We start from the raw sequence: 20,582 nt of genomic DNA on the forward strand, positions 1-20,582 counted from the left end.
CGAAGACTAAGTCCAAAATTTCAGCCATTTCGGCGTGATAATGAGGGAAATTGGGAGGTACCGTTCTGATGATATACCATTTGAGGAATATTGAGGCCACAACTTTAAAAACAGAAAAATCGGGAGGTACTGTTCTATGGGGGCTATATGAAAGCGTGGACATATAGCGACAAATTCCTGTACCCCCATACAACAGTACCTCCCGACTTTAGGTATTTTGAAAGTTTAGTCTCATTATCACACCGAAATGGCTGAAATTCGGTACTTAGTCTTTGTTGGGGGTACACAAATTTTCTGAATGTAATGGTGTCGGCACATTCTTCTGCAAAGTTTATGAACGGTATCTAAGGTACTGAGAATGCAGAATAGATGGGCGGCGATAAAATACCTCAGAATCATTCGGATCTCGCCCTTGTTTCTTGTTTTTCAAGAAGAAAATTGCTCGAGTTTAGGTAGTGCCAAAGAAATTCTCGATCAGTAGTGCGATTCTCTAACACATTTTTTGAGTTACCGACAAAAATCGGTGAAAATAAAATACTTATAATATCGATAGTTAACAATATTTCTCAGTAAGTTAGCGACCAAGAGAAAGTAGTCGTAAAGTTCTACCGATAGCAACAGTGTTGTCAACTTTTATTGAACTTTTCATTCATAATTTTGCGTTTTAATTTTACCGACATTTGTCGTTAACTCAAAAAATGAGAAAATGCCTGGGTACATAAGCTGCTTTGCCTGGTTGCCTTGCTTTCATGCTTCATTTTTAACATAATAAAAATAAAAGAATAAACGAGGCCGAGCAAATTTCGAACTGGGTTGCCCATTTCTTTTTTATTCTTTTATCAGAAGCAAGCAAGGCAACCAGGCGAGGTAGCTTATGTACGTAGGCCTTTAGAGAATCGCACTCCAGGGTATAAAAAGTTGGGTATAAAACGTTTCTAGTTGAAAACCAAGAAACTAGGGAACTCATGAGGATCTGTGGCAAGATCCGAAACTATAGTCTGCCCTGCCTTATTCCTTGGTAAGCATAGCCAATTTTTTAACTATTTTCTCGTTGGAATCGAGCTTAATGACCAATGATGCAAGTGAAGAAGGAATGCCGAAGATTCGAACCCACACAACCACCACTATGTGACATGCACGTTTCGCCTTGGCAGAGGCTCTTCAAAAATATTGACTGTGGAGCTGCTTCTCCGTCATCGAACTTTTCTTCTTTCAAATGCATTTTTTTTTTACAACAATAATAGGTATTTCCCCGTTTAGTTGTGCTTTCATAACGCTTAGCGCTGCCTTTGAAAGTAACGATTTGAACGCTAACACGCCGTGACAACACCTTCTTTCTTATGTTATTCAATGACGTGGGTTCAAACCCCAGCCTGGCTCAGCTGATTTTATTTATTTGAAAATTTTGCCTTTTAGGGCGAAGATCATTTTTAATATTAATTTGTTAATTAATTTCTCGTTGGAATCGAGCTTAATGACCAATGATGGAAGAGAAAAAGGATTGCCGACATGCATGTTTCTCCTTTGGAAGAGGAGAAGTCGCCATCCCAAATAAAAAACGACAACCCTCCTGATCTTTTTCAATATTTTTAAATTGGAAATTATTAATTTCAAATTATTGTCATACATTAAATTTATACATATTTATACAAACATTTAGACGAAAAATCTGAGCTACACAAAAATGCGATTTTAATTTCATAATTCCTGTCTATGAGGACAATGATAGAGGAATCAACATCAAAAGCACGTACCAAAACAAAAAATCGAAAATGTTTCCTTGAAAAGAACAGAAAAAAATTAAAAACAAATATGTATATTATTCTTCATAACTGGAAGGCTTTCAATTCAAAAAAATCATCGTTAAACCTTTTCTCTGCAAAAGAGAACAATGACGATTTTTTTCAAAAAGTATTTCATGTGTATTTTCTTTTACTCTTTTCTGGATTATTTTGTTAACAATGTGTTGGAGTATTTCAACTGAATTGAATGTAGGTGAAAGTTGAGCAAGGGATACAATTTAACAAGTAAAAAAGTGTCAGTCGGTTTTGCCGACAGAGATATACCCTCAGCCTTTATATATTGAAACAATTTTTTTTTTCCAAAAAAGTATGTATTTAGGGGTTTTTAAAAATGTTGGGAATTTGAACCGACATAAATGCTCATTAGGATTAGAGATCAAAAGTTTGCGGAGGAGATACTAAAAGGAATGGATCTACAGTGACCGTTATGAAAGTTGATCTCCAGCCACTACATATGGTGCCATAGGGGGTTTTTACACCCTTCGGTATGTTTGCTCAAGAAGTATGGACTTACCCCTGAAAAAACGTTTACCATCGTAATTGAGGCAGCGAATGCAAGTTGCTTCAACAAAAATCAACGTGATTCGATAGCAGGTCTTAAAGTGAACTTATCCGAAATTTTGTATGGGAGGTACCGGATGGAGTGGACAAATATAGTCCATATTTGAACCTGATCTATATCTAGTAGATATTTTAGGATGTGTAAAGTATGGACCAATTCGGCCACTCCCTTCAAAAGTTACCGTATGAAAAAATTTTCCGAACATTTTTGAACTTTTGTGGGGGAGGTACCTGAAAGAGTGGACCGATATGGCTTATCTTCAATCTTAAACTATGTTTAGACAAAATAGTACTAAGGCCAATATTTGGACCGAATCGGCAGATCCGTTCTAGAGTTATCTTGCGCTCCAACCACCTCAAACGGGGTCATAGGGTTTTTTTTTGCAACTTTGAGGCTATTTTCTCAGGAAGTATGGACTTGCCCCTAATGAAACTTGTACCGTCGTATGGAAGGCAGTGAATACAATCTGCTTAAACAAAAATCAGAGCGATTCGAGAGATGGCCCTAAACTGAACTTTTCCGAAATTTTGTGTGGGAGGTACCCGAAGGAGTGGGCCGATTAAGTCTATATTGAAACATTATCTAAGTTTGGTACACATTTTACGATGGGCAAAGTTTGGACCAAATGGGTTACTCCCTGCAAGAGTTATAGTGCGCACAAATTATCCGAACATTTTCGAACTTTTGTGGGGGAGGTACCGGAAGGAGTGGACCGATATAGCCCATCTTCGAACTTAAACTAAGTTTGGGCAAAATATTAAAAAAGTCAAAATTTGAACCGAATCGGTTCATCCATTCGAGAGTTATCGTGCGCTCCAGCCAGACAGACAGACAGACGGACGGACATTGGTCAATCGACTCCAAATTGTCTGAAACACATTTCGCCCAAACATACTTGGGGTCTAAAACCATTATTTCGATGAGGCACATTTTGCCAGCATGAAAGTGTATATACCCTCGTTAGCATAAATGCTGAGGGTATAAAAAAAATAACTACATACAATCATGAAATTGTGACGAAATAAAAAATATGTTTGTGTAATAAAAATCTTTATGGAAATCATTTAAAAAATATTGAAGAAATTTAACGTTTTGGAGACCCTATAAAGTATATATATATATTCTAGAACAGGGTAAAATTCTAAGTCGATATAACCCTGTCCGTCTGTCCGTCTGTTGAAATCAAGACACAACTCGCAAATTTTTAAAATAGAGCTTTCTAATTTGGTATGGAAATTTCTATTACTCCAAGAATGTTTGGTATTGCAAATGTGCTATATATCGGTCCATATAGCCCCCATAGAACGGTAGCACCCGATTTTCGGTATTTTGAAGGTTTTAGCCTCACTATCACACCGAAATAGCTGAAATTTGGTACTTAGTCTTCGTTGGGGGTACAAAACGGTACCTCCCGATTTTCTGTATTTTGAAGGTTGTGGCCACAATAATCCACCGAAATGACTGAATTTTGGTATTTTTTCGGTATTAAATGTTCCATATCAAATTTGTCGGTATACATAGGTCCACGCCTTCTTATAGCCCTTCTAGAACGTACCTCCCGATTTTCGGCGTTTTGAGGGTTCTGGCCTCAATATTCCTCAAAAATGGCAGAAATTTGGTATTTATACTTCGTCGGGGGTACAAAACGTTCCCCCAGAAATTTGTCGGTACAGGTCCACGCCTTAATATAGCTCCCATAGAACAGTACCTCCCGATTTTCGGTATTTTGAAGGTTGTCGTCACAATAATCTACCGAAATGGCTCAAATTTGGTAATTAGTCTTTATTTGGGGTATTAAACGTTCTATATGAACTTTGTCGGTAGAGGCCCACGCCTTAGTATAGCCCGCATATAGCGGTACCTCCCTTGTGGCCTCAATATTTCACCGAAATGGCTGAAATTTGGTATTTGGTCTTCATTTGGGGTATTAAACGCTCCATGTAAAATTTGCCGGTATAGGTCCACACCTTCATATAGCCCCCATAGAACGGTACCTATCGATTTTCGCAATTCTGAAGGTTATGACGTCAATATCCCACCGAAAGACTAACATTTGTTATTAAATCTTACATGGGGTTATAAAACATTCCATAGGATTATCAGTATAGGTCCGCGGGTTCCTATATACCCCATAGAAGAGTGCCTCTTGATTTTCGGTATTTTGAAGGTTTTACCGAAATATCGGAAATTTGGTATTTAGTCTTCTTTGAGTCTAAAAACTTTTCCCCCTGAAATTTGTAGGTATAAATCGACGTTCTGATATATCCCCCCATGGAACGGTACCTCCCAAATTTCGGTATTTTGAATGTTATCCACATTGTTTTACCGAACTTGCTAAAATTTTGTATTTAGCATTCTTCATAAACGAAAGGAAGTAAATTGTTTCATTTAACTTCAATACAACTCGTGGTGGAGGGTATAACAAGTTCGGCCTGGCCAAACTTAATGCCGATCTTACTTTGTAATCAAAATAGAGATGAAAAGATTTGACTTTAAAGGATAGTAGATATCCTATGAATCGCCCTCTATGTTAGTATTATATACCGTTTGCTTAATTGTTTTCTTCTATTTTTCTTTTAAATAAAAAAAAAATTGAAAAAAATTTGTTGTGCCCAATTTAATGTTATATTACTATAGCGTAGAAAAAAAAATTGCCCGGAGTCAGAGTCGAGTTATTTTTTTCGACTCAGACTCCGACTCCAGCAGAATTAGGCCATGTTAGCTCGATTAATTCAAATAATAACACTGCTCAACAAAATTGAAAAAGTTGAATGTTTCAGACGAAGTTGCAGTTGTTTCTAGATGAAATCGGCGAGTTATTTTCAAATCCGGTCGCGGGTTTTCTCCATCAGCTCTTGTTTTTGAGATATAGCTCATAATCGGTTTTTACGAGTTTTACCCAGACTTTCGTTATTTTCGGATGCAAACAAATATTTTTTGTGGGTTTTTCGACATTAATATATTAAGGAGATGTTGTACGCTCGATACAAATCGTTTTTGAAATAGTTATGGTGAGTATATATCAAAAAATATAGAAAATATACGACGGACCTTGTAAAAATTGCATATTTTGAGTACTTTAAGCTGTAATTACGTCATCAGGGGAAGTCATAGGATCTTCATATGGTACTACGGATATGCTTAGGGTGTCTACTATATAATCCAGTATTCAAATGTATAATATAACGTTCATAGCGCCCATGATTCCGGCATAACCTAAAAACCATCATGAAGACTGCCATTGAAAAGTAAATGGCTTATGTGGTAATGATATCACTGGTAAATGATTTCCCTTTAGCAGTCTTCATGGCGATTTTTAGGTTATGGTCGAATCATGGGCGCTATGAACTTTATATTATATATTTGAATACTGGACTATATAGTAGACACCCCAAGCATATCCGCATTGCCATATGAAGATCTTATGACTTCTCCCGATGACGTAATTACAGCTTAAAGTACTCAAAATATGCAATTTTTACAAGGTCCGTCGTATATTTTCTATATTTTTTGATATATACTCACCATAACTATTTCAAAAACGATTTGTATCGAGCGAAAAACATCTTCCTAATATATTAATGTCGAAAAACCCACAAAAATATTTGTTTGTATCCGAAAATAACGAAAGTCTGGGTTAAACTCGTACAAACCGATTTTGAGCTATATCTCAAAAACAAGAGCTGGTGGAGAAAAACCGGGACCGGATTTGAAAATAACTCGCCGATTTCATCTAGAAACAACCGCAACTTCGGTTGAAACAAAAGTCGTGTTGACCAGTGTAATTAATTATTAATTAAAAGAATTGTATGACTCCGATTCGTAGACTCCGACTCCGAAACCCTGGTTTAGGAGCACGTCATGCACACAACTTCCGATATGTTTACCGTTTATGACGACAAGAAATTATGTTTTTGGTCAATAAAATCTGAACCAATGTGCGTCGCATGAACCATGAATGGAGATATGGAGATAAATGGCCAATCTGTCCCATTTTTTGGCAATTTTGGAACAACAATTTTAATTTTGTTACTCAATTTTGGCACAAAGGCCTTAATAAGGAAATGTTTCCGAAATAAATAGTTCATTTTATGGCGAATTCAAATATGACGGCTTTTAACCTGACAAATTAAATGGTAAGCGCTAAAAATGTGCGTAAAAGCATTTGTTTATTTTAAGTGTGGAAAGAAATCTTTGAATTTTCCCTTAAAACAGAGGCGTAGCTTGGCAACTACAGTTTTAATTGCAAAAGTTGTTTTTGTTTGGAAAACTTTTAAGCTTCTTTGTGGGAGTAGGACATTAAAAAAACTTTATTTGAGGAATACATTTCTTATTGTTTTAGAGTTTAGCTAGTTCAAAAAAATCTATGTCGCCATATTGGCGTGGGCGTTTTAAAAAATCGTTTTCATACTCTACTGCTTCCAACCACTTTTAAGTTTTATTTAGACATCAATATTCTTTTCTTTCCGTTTGTCATACAAATAATTACAATTTAAAATATTTTTTATTTTTATTTCTTTGCGTTTTTCTTCTTCTTCAGTGCTATTTTTGTTTCTTCCGTTTCCGTTTGTAATTGCTTTATTTTAATGTCTTTATTTTACCATGTTGTTGTTGATGTTGTTCTATTTTTTTCCATGCCCTACATTATTTATAATCACATCTTACGTTTGCACTTTGTTTATAGTTTTCTTTTCTGTGTTTTTGTTTTTTGTTTCATTCATATTTGCAGGTAATTATGGCATATCCATACATACATAGAGAATGGTTTTGAAGGATTCTTACCTTTGGTGCAAACAGTTTGAAAACGTTTTTCCTCATCCAGGCCACATGTACACTCCACCGGGCACTTTCTCTCGCTTCCATGGGTCACTATTAAAAGTATTGCGACGAGGCAAATCGTAAACCAATTCACCAGCATCTGAAAAAAATGAAAAGAAAAATCGAAGAAATTATTACCTCGGGGTATATAAAGAGGGAATTTAAACTATATTAGAAAGAGATTAAGAGATTTTAAAATAAGAAAAAATAAGTAAAAATTTCCTAGGAAATGAACCATCATTATTGAGAAAAACAAATATATTAAGAAATCGCCTTAGAGAAAATTGTTACTTTTAATCATCAAAGATAAAACAAAGGAATTAGTCCGTTTGCAAATAAGACAAGTTAAAAAATTAACATGTACATACATATATATACAAACATTTGTACAAACATCAATGATGGAAAAGAAAGCGTAAATACAGCCTTAAGACATTTATAGGACGCAGTTATAAAATGAAAAAATTCAAGGCTTCACATATTTAGAAAAATGTATTAGAATATTTTATGGGAAACCTTTTCCTATTTATGTTTTTAATAAAGTCTCAAAGTAATTTATGTGTTCACATTTTTTCATTAAATTAAAAAAAAATCTCCTTCAACTATGTTTATTTCTGAAAAATACATCTTTACTTCAACTTTTATTAATTATTATCAAATATTTTCTTCAATTACAATTTCTCCTTATTTTCTATAATAATATTAACCCAGCATTATTGTTGTTATTGTTATTTTTCCATTTTCTCTTACACAATCATTCTACATTATTTACTGACTTTGATTGTCATCAAGTTTGTTAAAACATTTTGTTTAATACATTTTTAATTAATATTAATAACAACATAATTTAATTTTGACCCTTTTTTGTTCGTTGTTGTAACTGACAGCTACGCAATGTTAATGAATTGAATGAATTTCTGTTATAGTTAAAATAATAAATTTAAAGATATCATAAATTTGTGCAATGTTAATGCGATAATAAATGGCTGCTGGAGAAATTAATGAAAAATGAATGAAATAAATATAGTTGAAATCAGATAAATTTTAATTAAAAGAAAATGGAAAAAAATATTCTACTGATGGGTATAATGTTAACCCTTAAAAGCACAAAAGAGGGAGAGAAGGAAGCCTAAAAAATATTAATTTCAGATTTTTAAATAAAAAAAATATAACTTCTAATATGGAAATATTTTTGATTTGTGGTTTGAACAATTGTGTTTCTTATTATTGAATTTTGATTTTATTTATGTTATTAATTTGAACTATGATTATACCCTACACCACACTATGGTAAAGAGTATTATGTCTTTGTGCTGCTTTATGTAACATGCATAGGGAAACGACATAGACCTAAAACTTCCTTTGGGGATTCTGTGGCTGTCACTGAAAAATATGCAAACTGAACTAAAAAATGTAAACGTTGATAACATCGAAAAGAGTTGGGAAAAAATCCATTTGCAGAACTGATATACTAAAATTTTTCGAAAAACAATGTTACTAAAAAGTTCAAGAAAATTTTGTTTTATGCCTTGATTATACCCTCAGTTTTTAGGCTAAAGAGGGTATATACACTTTAATACGACCAAAAATGTGCCTCATCGAAATAATGGTTTTAGACCCCAAGTATGTTTGTACGATATCCGTTTCAGACAATTTTGAGTAGATCTAGCAATGTTCGTCCGTCTGTCTGTCTGGCTGGCTAGTGCGCACGATAACTCTCGAACGGATCAATCGATTCGAGTCAAATTTTGGGTATCGAAATATTTTGTCCAGATTTGATTTAAGTTCGAAGATGGGCCATATAGGTCCACCCCTTCAGGTACCAACCCCAAAAATGTTCAAAAATTGTCGCAAAACGTGTGCGCACGATAACTCTCGAAGGGAGAAACCGAATTGAACCAAACTTTGCATATGGTAATACTACCTCTGGGCATACATCACGTTCGAATATGGATTATATCGGTCCTCTCCTTCAGGTACCTCCCACACAAAATTTGAAATAAGTGCAGTTTAGTGACACCTCACGAATCGTTATGAAATTTCTTGTAACAGGATGTTCGGGCGGCCCCCGTAACGTCATTGTAATTTTTTGTCGAGGGCAAGTCCATAGTTTCCCAGATAATGGCGCATAACCTCAAAAAACGCTGCACTATGTCGCGAGTTCAAATAAACGGTGGCCAAATATAAAAGGAGTTGGCGTTGGCAGATGAATTTTGGTATAAATACTGATAGTTCACTGACAATGTCGAGAGCAAAAAATTGGGAAGATTGGTCCACATTTTGGGATAGTCCCCATGCAACGGTACTTCTTAATGTTTCGATATTTTGAATATTTTAGCTAAACTTATCAACCAAATTGGTTGAATTTTCAGATGCGGGGTTTTCACTTTACAAAAAACTTTTGCGATAAAAATTATGTACATAGGTCCACGTTTTGATATAGCTCCAATAGAACGGTATCGACCGATTTCACTGGTCAACAGGACTTTTGTTTCAACCGAAGTTGCAGTTGTTTCTAAATGAAATCGGCTAGTTTTTTCAAATCGGGTCCCGGTTTTTCTCCATCAGCTCTTGTTTTTGAGATATAGCTCAAAATCGGTTTTTACGAGTTTAACCCAGACTTTCGTTATTTTCGGATACAAACAAATATTTTTTGTGGGTTTTTCGACATTAATACATTAAGGAGATGTTGTACGCTCGATACAAATTGTTTTTGAAATAGTTATGGTGAGTATATGGGCAATATTATTGAAAATTTAACATCGTTGAAGCCAAGGTTTACCCGTTTATAACTCGCGAATTGTGGTTGTATATTGTACAATTTAAATGCTTCTGGATAAAATGAAATGTTTTTAGACTTGGCAAAAAATGTTGGCCTTCAAAGTTGATTTGCGTGGAAGCTGTGGCTATATTTATGTGAAAAAATGGGTAAAAATGGGTTGAAGCCAACGTGTCTTTTTTTGTTTTCTCTCGATTTGTGATTAAACCACACTTTTCACGAATTTCCCGTTAAAGTAAAAGTAGAAGGCAACTAAATAAGGATCATCTCACTAGTGTATAACTTCTCAAAATTTAATCTGCGTCTACCATTAAATGATGCTGACATTTTGAAGCCAGATTTTAAGTGTTTTTTGAAATTTTCTTATAATTTCGTTCCGCAAACAGGGTTTTCAAAGAATTATATATAGGAATGAAGAACTCACGATTCTAATTAATTTGATATATGTGTCGTGAATGTAGGCTCCACAGCTTCAGAGAAATCTGTATCCAAATACGAAAATGTTGTGCGAACAAATTTCTAAAAATCATATATTTCGGGTCTAATTTGTACAATTGGCATTCGATTTACTCGTGCATGATTGCAAATTTTGGATTTTTACGTTGCGGATCTAATAAATCATTATTCGTTAAAATCCATCTACTAAAACGCGAGATAGGAGAAATTCCAAGGTAGGAAAATCACCTAATATTGTTTTTGAAAATATCGCGCATTTTATCGCGTATTCTGTCGGCCGCTTGCACTACTATGAAAAAACTAGTGCAGCATCTTCCTTTTTGCGGAAGCAGAGATTTAAAAACTTCACTGATGAGGGAACTACATTCATTTTATTCCAAAAATAGTGTGTGATGCTACATCCACGGTTCTTGACTGATTGCCTTGAAATAGGTATATATCGATGCAGATTTTCATGCTGACACTAAAACCGGATGCGGAACGAAATTGTATGAACTTTGCGCAAATTAGCGATATTTTATAGGTTTTTTGATGCTAAGATGCAGCCGATGCTACATCTTAGCATCCAAATAATATTTCGAAAAATATATACAAATTAAAAGATATGGTCTTGCTGTACATCAAAATCACATGCGGACAAAACGATTTTGATAATTACGCGATTTACACATATTTTAATAATGCATATAAGTTAAAGCGGTTTATTTGAACTCTATTTCCGTTTAAGGAGTCTAATAACTTATTTCAACAACCTGATAACTTTCCTCAATGAGAAACCTTCTATGTGAATGTAGATAAAACAAAATCCGCCCGTTTTCTTGGGAGTTTCAAGAAAAATAAAAGAACTACTCCTATAGAATTTTTTCAATATTTTCAACTCTAGAATGCATGTGAAAACTATTATTCCAAACCAAAATTTGTTTTTTGTATCACAAATATGTGCTTATTTTGGCTATAATATCCTAACTACTATCCCGATGATTATAAGTTTGGTCTCATTTGATTCCCCGTGAAGTCTTTCTTTAAAACTGTTACTTTTTTCTAATTTTTGACGGGTAAATGGACCTATATTTTCAAACAATTCGGATTACATTTCAAATTTTGTCAATTTTTTGTAATTTCCGCGAATGCTGAGTAACATTTTACAAATATTATGCAATCTACTAAATGACGTCACTTCGTGATAACTTTTTAGTGCCAATTGTGCTCAATAAAATAACTAGCGTTTTTATAATAATTTTTTCTTAAAAGCAGAAGTAAAACCGCGATAACATTTGTCCGCAACAACCAAAAATTTGCTCGCGAGCGGATTTGTTCTGTGGAATTTTTTCTTAACCTATGTACCAAAAATCGTTCATGTACCGCGAAAAGAAAAAATTCAATTTTTTGGAAATGGAATATGAAATAATTGGCAGTTTTGCCCATATATCAAAAAAATATAGAAAGTATACGACGGACCTTGTAAAAATTTCATATTTTGAGTACTTTAAGCTGTAATTACGTCATCGGGGGAAGTCATAGGATCTCCGGATATGCTTAGGATGTCTACTATTTAATCCAGTATTCAAATGTATAATATAAAGTTCATAGGTTATGGCCGAATCACGGGCGCTATGAACTTTATATTATATATTTGAATACTGGACTATATAGTAGACACCCTGAGCATATCCGCATTGCCATATGAAGATCCTATGACTTCCTCCGATGACGTAATTACAGCTTAAAATACCCAAAATAAACAATTTTTACAAGGTCCGTCGTATATTCTCTATATTTTTTGATATATACTCACCATAATATTTCAAAAACGATTTGTATCGAGCGTACAACATCTCTTTAATATATTACTGTCGAAAAACCCACAAAAAATATTTGTTTGTATCCGAAAATAACGAAAGTTTGGGTTAAACTCGTAAAAACCGATGTTGAGCTATATTCAAAAACAAGAGCTGATAGAGAAAAACCGGATTTGAAAATAACTCGCCGATTTCATCTAGAAACAACTGCAACTTCGTCTGAAACATTCAACTTTTTCAATTTTATTGAGCAGTGTTTTCGGTATTTTCAAGGTTTTAGCCACATTAAACAACCAATGTAGCTGATATTTGGTATTTAGTCTTCGCCAGGTCTTGCGAAATATTTTTATAGAGAATTGTTGGTATTGGTTCACGTTTCGATATAACCCCGTGGAACGGTAGCGCCCAATATTCGGGTTTTTGTACCCTCAGCATTTATGCTAACGAGGGTATATTTATTTTTCTACGGGCAAAATGTGCCTCATCGAAAATATGGTTTTGGACGAAATGTGTTTCAGACAATTTGGAGTCAATTTTGCTATGTCCGTCCGTCTGTCTGTCTGGCTAACTCGCTGGAGTGCACGATAACACTCGAACGGATAAACCGATTCGGTTAAAATTTTGGCTTTCGCAATATTTTGCCCAAACTTAGTTTAAGTTCGAAGATGGGCTATATCGGTCCACTCCTTCCGGTACCTCCCCCACAAAAGTTCGAAAATGTTCGGAAAATTTGTGCGCACGATAACTCTTGAAGGGAGTAACCCATTTGGTCCATACGTTGTCCATCGTGAAATATGTACCAAACTTAGATAAGGTTTCAATATGGACTCAATCGGTCCTCTCCTACGGCTACCTCCCACACCAAATTTCAGAAAAGTTCAGTTTAGGGCCATCTCTCGAATCGCTTTGATTTTTGTTTTAGCAACTTGTATTCACTGCCCTCCATACGACGGTACAGGTTTCATCAGGGGCAAATCCATACTTCCTGAGAAAATAGCGTGAAAGTTGCAAAAACCCCCTATGACACCGTGTGAGGTGGTTGGAACGCCTAAAATTTTTAAAATCCCCAAAATACATACGTATTTTGACAAAAAAAATGTTTCAATATACACAGGCTGAGGGTATATCTCTGTCGGCAAAGCCGACTGATACTTATTTACTTGTTTTTGCCTCTTTAAGGCTATAATAAATGTTGTTTTAACGGCTTTTTCTTCTCTGTAAAGAGTCCGGGCTACTAAATCGACGACAAATCAAAGTTTTTATCGTTCTTAGTTCTCCAGGTAACAACATGGAGAAAAAAATATATAAAAAATAATTTGTTAACTTACGTCCATGCGGTTCGGATTCCCACGATATATTCTTTATTTCTCAGCAAAAATCAGTTAGTCATTATGTACACGGAGGAAAAAAAGGCCTATCTAATATATATGCCAAACATATTTTGCAGCAAACATATAATTGTTTGCAACCAGTCCCAAGCATAAATACTTACAAAAGCTTGATTCCAACGAGAAATTAATTAAAAATCATAGTTTATTTCTTAACTTTTTTAAAATGTAAAGCAATTTTCACAAAAGCTCCAAAATTTGTTTGAAAAAAATAATAGCAACATTATAAACAATTATTTTGATATTATAGAAATTGGACGAATATCTAAACTTTATCACTCAAGAATAGAAGTACTCTACTGATTTATTTTTTAGTTGATGGCTTTTGTATTGCCTGGGAATAGGCTTGGTATCGAACCGAGAGGATTCTGATATTGGATGTAGGATTCTTCTTCAAGGACCTCTCAATATGATTTTCTGGTCGTCGGTTTTGATGCTGTAGTTGCCTTATGAACCTTAGTTGACAATTTTTTTGATTAGTCATAGTCTAGGAAAAAGGCACAACCCTAGAGAATGAACACAAAACTTCTATACCACAATTTCTTTTACTTTCCTCCTGATTATAACCCAGATTATTATTCTGCATACCCTTTTAGAAGGACAAAACCAGTTCCAGCTTATCTTCTAAATGAGATAGAGTCATATTTCCTAGGATTTCAACGAAAACAAGTTAATTCTTCACAGTTTTGTTGTCATGTATATAGTTTAGTCTCTAACGACAAAGTCAGATCCATACTATATTACTGTTAAAAAATCCTCTGTTAATGGGCTTTGTTATATATTTTTGGTTGTATTCCAAGTTTTTGAGGACATCTAACTGAGAAAAAAATATTTTCCTCCAAACATAAATATTTAGCCACACATCACTAAAACATTTTTCCACAGTTGTTCATGGTGGTACTATTTTTGTTTTCGCAACTGTATGTATATGAAAAATGTATTAATGTTATTACCAATATTAAATGCGATTTCTTCCTTGCCCAATAAAATATTTCCATTCGCCTTTTGATTCAATTATAAAACTTCCAATTATAAAATGTATTGGACATTTAATTAACTAAAAAACACCAATTCTTTTAGAAAACACAAACACTGATTTATTCACTAATTTTACCGTTTTTATTCAACGACTGCCTTGGAGAAACTGAAGAAAAATAACTTTCTCTCAAAAATAACAAAAATAAATCATACCATTTTTTTATTTTCCTCTTCCTTGTGGATGAATAAATCGCAACAACAACAAAGAACGTCACACACGTGTTTGGTCGCGATATGCATACACAACACCAAAGCAAAAACAATATTTTATCAGCCTCCCGTCGTCGCTTCAATGTCTTCTATTACACCACACACACAGCTGTTTATTATACAGGGCTCTCGCTTATCTTGTTGTTACGCTCTTTCACAAAAATCCTCTCTCCACCTATAAAACATATGTTCTAGCATAAAACATATATGTTTGCAAACAGTCCCAAACATATATTTGTTTGAATCCAAACATATTTCTAGCATATATTTTACTGCGTGTAACCCATTACAAAATAATGTAAACAAAAATACTGCTAATATAACTTTTTTCTGACAAAATAAAGAACAGATGGCGATGCACATGTTAGCGTTTAAACAACACTTAATGCTCGTATGCGTGGCCGAGTGTGTAGTGTGTTCGGCTACAAATCAGAAGATCGCATGATCAAATCCAGCAGAGAGCGAAATAAAAATATGAAGTGTGTTTAAATCAGCGCTGACCATAGGAATACAAACAAAATAAATGCTTGTATGAATGTGTGAGTGACAAAAACAAACAACCAAATGATGTGTTTGTTCACGCATAGTGTACGTGAGGGAGAAAAACAAATGCAAAGACAACTCAGTGGAATCGCTGAGAATACTGTATGATCGGCCCTGGTTTAAATTGAAAATCAATTCCACCTCAACGGTTATTTAAATAGAATTTTTATACCCTCTACCATAACATGGAGGGTTTAATTAATTTATCATTCGGTTTGTAACACATCGAAATGTTCATCGAAGACCTTTTAAAGTATATATAGTCCTGATCAGGGTAAAATTCTAATTCGATATAATCATGTCCGTCTGTCTGTTAAAATCAGGATAGAGCTCGCAATTTTTAAGATAGAGCTTTGTAGTTTGGTATAGAAGTTTCTATTACTCCTAGGATGTTTGATATTGCAAATGGGCTATATCGGTCCACGTTTTAATATGGCCCCCATAGAACGGCACCACCCGATTTTCGGTATTTTGAAGGTTTTAGCTTCATTATCACACCGAAATGGCTAAAATTTGATACTTAGTCTTCGTTGGGGGTATAAAATTTACCCCCAGAATTTTGTTGGTATGGACCCACGCCTTCATATAGCCCCCTAAGAAGGGTACATCCCGATTTCCGGTATTTTGAAGGTTGTGGCCTCAATATTCGTCCGCAGTGGCTGAAATTTGGTATTTAGTCTTCGCTGGTGGTACGAAACTTTCCCCCAGAAATTTGTCGGTATATGTCCATGCCTTCATATAGCCCCCATAGAACGGTTCCTCCCGATTTTCGGTATTGTGAAGGTTATGGCCACAATAATCCATTGATTGGCCTCAATATTCAACCAAAGTGCCTGAAATTTGGTATTTAGTCTTCGTTGGGGGTATAAAACTTTCCCCCAGAAATTAGTTGGTACAGGTCTTCGCTTTAATACAGCCCCCATAGAACGGTACCACCCTATTGTCGGTATTTTTAAGGTTTTAGCTTCATTATCACACCGAAATGGCTGAAATTTGGTACTCAGCCTTCGTTTGGGGTATAAAATTTACCCCCAGAATTTTGTTGGTATGGGCCCACGCCTTCATATAGCCCCCAAAGAAGGATACATCCCGATTTCCGGTATTTTGAAGGTTGTGTCTTCAATATTCCTTAGAAATGGCTGAAAGATGGTATTTAGTCTTAATTGGGGGTATTCAAGTTTCCCCTCTAAAATTGTCGGTATAGGTCCACGCCTTCATATAGGCCCCATAGAAGGGTACCTCCCGATTTTCGGTATTTTGAAGGTTTCAGCTTCATTATCACACCGAAATGGCTGAAATTTGGTATTTAGTCTTCGTTGGGGTATTTAAATTTCCCCTCTAAAATTATCGGTATAGGTCCACGCCTTAAGTCCTTATTTGAAGTATAAAATTTTCCATATTGTCCACGCCTTCATATAGCCCCCATAGAACGGTACCTCTCGAGTTTGGGTACTTTTATACCCTCCACCATAGGATGGGGGTATATTAGGTTTGTCATTCCGTTTGTAACTACTCGAAATAATCATTGTAGACCCGACAAACTATATATATTCTTGATCAGCGTGCAATTCTACATCGATATAGCCATGTCCGTCCGTCTGTCCGTCTGTGGAAACCACTCTAGCGTCCGAACGGATTGGCGTAGGTGGATGAAATTTTAAGAAAATCTATTATATGTACGTAGGACTTTTGGTATTGAAAGCGGGCTATGTAGGTCCACGCTTTCGTATAGCCCCCATGCAAAATGACGAGTAACGCGTCGTCGTTTTAAGGAATTTTTAAGATATTTGTCCCTTTTTACCACCGAATTGGTTGTAATTTGGTATTTTGTGTCTCCAGAGGCCAAAAAACAGTCCTACCATAAAATGTTTATATAGGGCCACATTTTGATATAGCCCCCATAGGACGATATCTCCCGATTTTCGGTATTTTGAAGGTTTTGGCTTCATTATCACACAGAGATGGCTGAAAATTGGTGTTAAGTCTTCGTTGGGGGTATAAAACTTTCCCCCAGAAATTTGTAGGTATAGGTCCACACCATTATATAGCCCCCATAGGACGGTAATGACCTTCCGATTTTCGGTATTTTGAAGGTTGTGGCCACATTAATCCACCGAAATGGCTGAAATTTATGGTAGAGGGTATAAAAAGTTCGGGCTGACGGAACTTAACGTTTTTCCTACTTGTTAAGATTGTGGCCACAACAACCCACCTAAATGGCTGAGATCTGGTATTTAGTCTACGTTCCGCTTAAATTTCGTCGGTATAGGTCCACGTTTCGATTTAGCCCCCATAGAACGGTACCTCCCGATTTTCGTAATTGTGAAAGATGTGACGTCAATGTCCCACCGATATGACTGAAATTTGTTATTTAGTCTTTCATGGGTTATAAAATGTTCCAGAAAAGAATTATCAGTAAGGGTCCACGTCTACCTATATCCCCCATAGAAGCGTTCCTCTTTATTTGCGGCATTTTTAGTTTAACCACATTATCTTACTGAAATATCGGAAATTTTGCATTTATTTTTTTTTTTTGTCAAAAACTTTACTCCAGAAATTTGTCGACGTTTTAAAATAGGTCCCATAGGATGATACCTCCCGAATTTCGGTATTTTGAAGGTTAGCGACATGTTTGGTATTAAAATTGGTATTAAGTCTTCTTCATAAACAAAAGGAAACTTATTGTTCCATTTTACTTAAATACCACTCGTGGTGGATGGTATAACAAGTTCGGCCCAGCGGAACTTAAAGCCGTTCTTACTTGTTTTAAGCTTATTTTTCAACTTCTAGTGGCCACAGAATAACTAGTTATTCTAGTGGTTATAGAATAACTAGTAATTCAGTGCGACATACCTTTGTTAAAATAATGGATTAGTAGGGGGTTTTGTAAGTAGTTACGACAACCAAAAAGTAATATAAAAACCCATTATTAAGTTTTTTTTTTGCCGGGTAGATAAACTTCGGTATCATGAGCCTATGGACCGTATTTTACATAGAACTTGGTGCGAATTCCTGGCAAAGATTTTTTAGCAACATTATTCGATTATTTCTTTCTCAATGGGAATTTCATTTCCGCTTTTATTTGATTCGAATTTAGATATCCCATTGTTAGAAGAAATTAATTTCTAATGTTAATACGGGTTTAAATAATAGATACTTTTTTAAATAATTTTAGATTCTGTCCATTAACTAAATAACTTAATGCCTAAATAAAAAACATTAAATATTAAGGCAAATATTTTCCTAGAAAAAGAAAAATCAACACAGCAATCCGTCTTTAAGTCTCTATAAAACATCCTTTAACCCAGCCGTGTCATACATTGCCCAGGAATTGGAGCAGAATTCAAGTTTGAACAGACGACAACGGCTGTTGGTTTTCATTTTCATTTGGTTATGCTTGTGTTCGTTTTTTGTTCCTTTTGGTGCTTAAAATTCTTGTTAATAACATAACCGGACGTTGGGCTTGAAAGTTTGTTGGACGACTGCCTGTTGGTTGATACTATGGTAACCCAAATTTTCCACAGCCTGACATTCGCACACAGCCACGATGAACACAGAATGTTTTTTCTGCTCAACACACGCACCACATATTGTGAAGATTTCTGTGAAATTGTGTTATTGTTTCACATTTTTCTTTTTATTCAATTCATTTTTGCTTTGTTTCTCGTACATGCTCTTTGATGAGGAGCGGTGATTGAATCCTTTCTTCTTTACAATAGTTTAACATGTACTATAAGCAAACAATAGATGGCAACACATTTAAGCCGATATAAAAATTTGTACGGCTTCCTTTTGAAATGCGTAGAGGAAAGAGAATGGGTTACGTTTTTTTTGTGATATTCCCTTTTATCTGCAATCAACCAATTGGGTGGGACAATGTTGTCAGTTTTTCGAACTAATTTATTTAACACAGCTTCACATTGACAAAAAGGCGAAACGATGCTTAAGGATATTTTGCAATTTCACAAGCAAAAATTGTGTTACTGATACCGATGCACACACACAGATTGACATGGACAGATTGATGAAGCAAGAGATATGAACAACTAAGGACGACAAGGATAAAAAGGAATAGTAACGCAATTTTGTAAGAGTGTTTCGGGACAACTATCACAGCTACAATATATTTTGCGCTTGACCTACGAAAAGCATTTAATATCGTAATCATAACCCTTCGGCCATGTATAAAACATTTGATACTTAATAATATATGAAGTCAAGAAGTTGGAGCATCCATTAAGTAAGATGACCATCCTGTTTGTCGTGAGGAATATGAAAATATTCACTGTATATTTACTGTGTATATTTATTTACAAGAGTTGGCCCTCTACAGAAAAATTTGTCCTGTAAGCCAAACTAAGCAATGATTTCCATTCTCTCTATTTGTTGCTTTATTTTTCCAATTTCGAATATCTTTTTATACCCTCCACCATAAAATGGAGGGTATATTAAGTTTGTAACTACCCCAAAATAAACACTGTAGACTAGGCCGGGCCGATTTGTGTGGAAGGAAAAAAACTTTAATATGCCCTTCGAGTTTCTGATTCCTGGGATTGAACTGAGCAAAAAAGTCAAGTGGACCATACATATGTCTTCGATGAAAAATCGAGCATCCCGATTTTGACTTTAAGTTTTTTATCTACGTTTTATTGGCATCTTGGCATATAACAGCCAAACCATTGAGATTTTCGAGCCAACACAAAGACAGAAATTGTAGCCAAGGCAGTGATTAAGAACTCTCTAATACATCGCAAAAGCATTGGAACGCTTTTTCAGGCTGTTTTGGTCTTGAGAAGGTGCAAACTTTTCGTGATACAAAAGTTGACCAGAAAAATATTCAAGCATTCTGATGCAAAATTGCATCGTGTTGGGATCCATGGAGAACGAAAATGCCTTAAGTCTGTTTGGGTCACTTCGTTTGATTTGTTTATAACGGTAAAAGAAGTGAAAATCTGGGTTTCTTATATTTTCAAATTTAAACGGGCATATCTTATTTTTTCCACAACGGATCCTTCTTCCTTTTAAAGGGGTGAATAATATCTTTTGAATAAGCTATTATTGTTTTAAATCGGTTAACAAATGGCTAAGTTATAGTGGTTTATGTCTGAAAAAGCCCACAAAAAACCTATAACTAAGTAGAACGTTGCCCCCCGATTTTCGGTGTTTTGATAGTTTTAGCCTCATTAT

General features: G+C 35.1%; 1 protein-coding gene across 2 annotated transcripts in view; it reads right to left on the reverse strand.

Moving 5' to 3' along the window:
* Window positions 1-20,582, reverse strand: part of rdo (leucine-rich repeat domain-containing protein reduced ocelli) — a 423,162-nt gene that overhangs the window by 86,777 nt on the left and 315,803 nt on the right. For both annotated transcript variants that reach the window (XM_073971011.1, XM_073971012.1), the window contains exon 3: window positions 7,147-7,282. In XM_073971011.1, the coding sequence (XP_073827112.1) occupies window positions 7,147-7,282 (136 nt within the window). The remainder of the gene's footprint in view (window positions 1-7,146; window positions 7,283-20,582) is intronic.

The sequence above is a fragment of the Musca autumnalis genome, unplaced genomic scaffold, assembly GCF_047663935.1.
Source record: "Musca autumnalis isolate F117 unplaced genomic scaffold, ASM4766393v1 scaffold_2, whole genome shotgun sequence".
Classification (NCBI taxonomy): Eukaryota; Metazoa; Arthropoda; class Insecta; order Diptera; family Muscidae; genus Musca; species Musca autumnalis.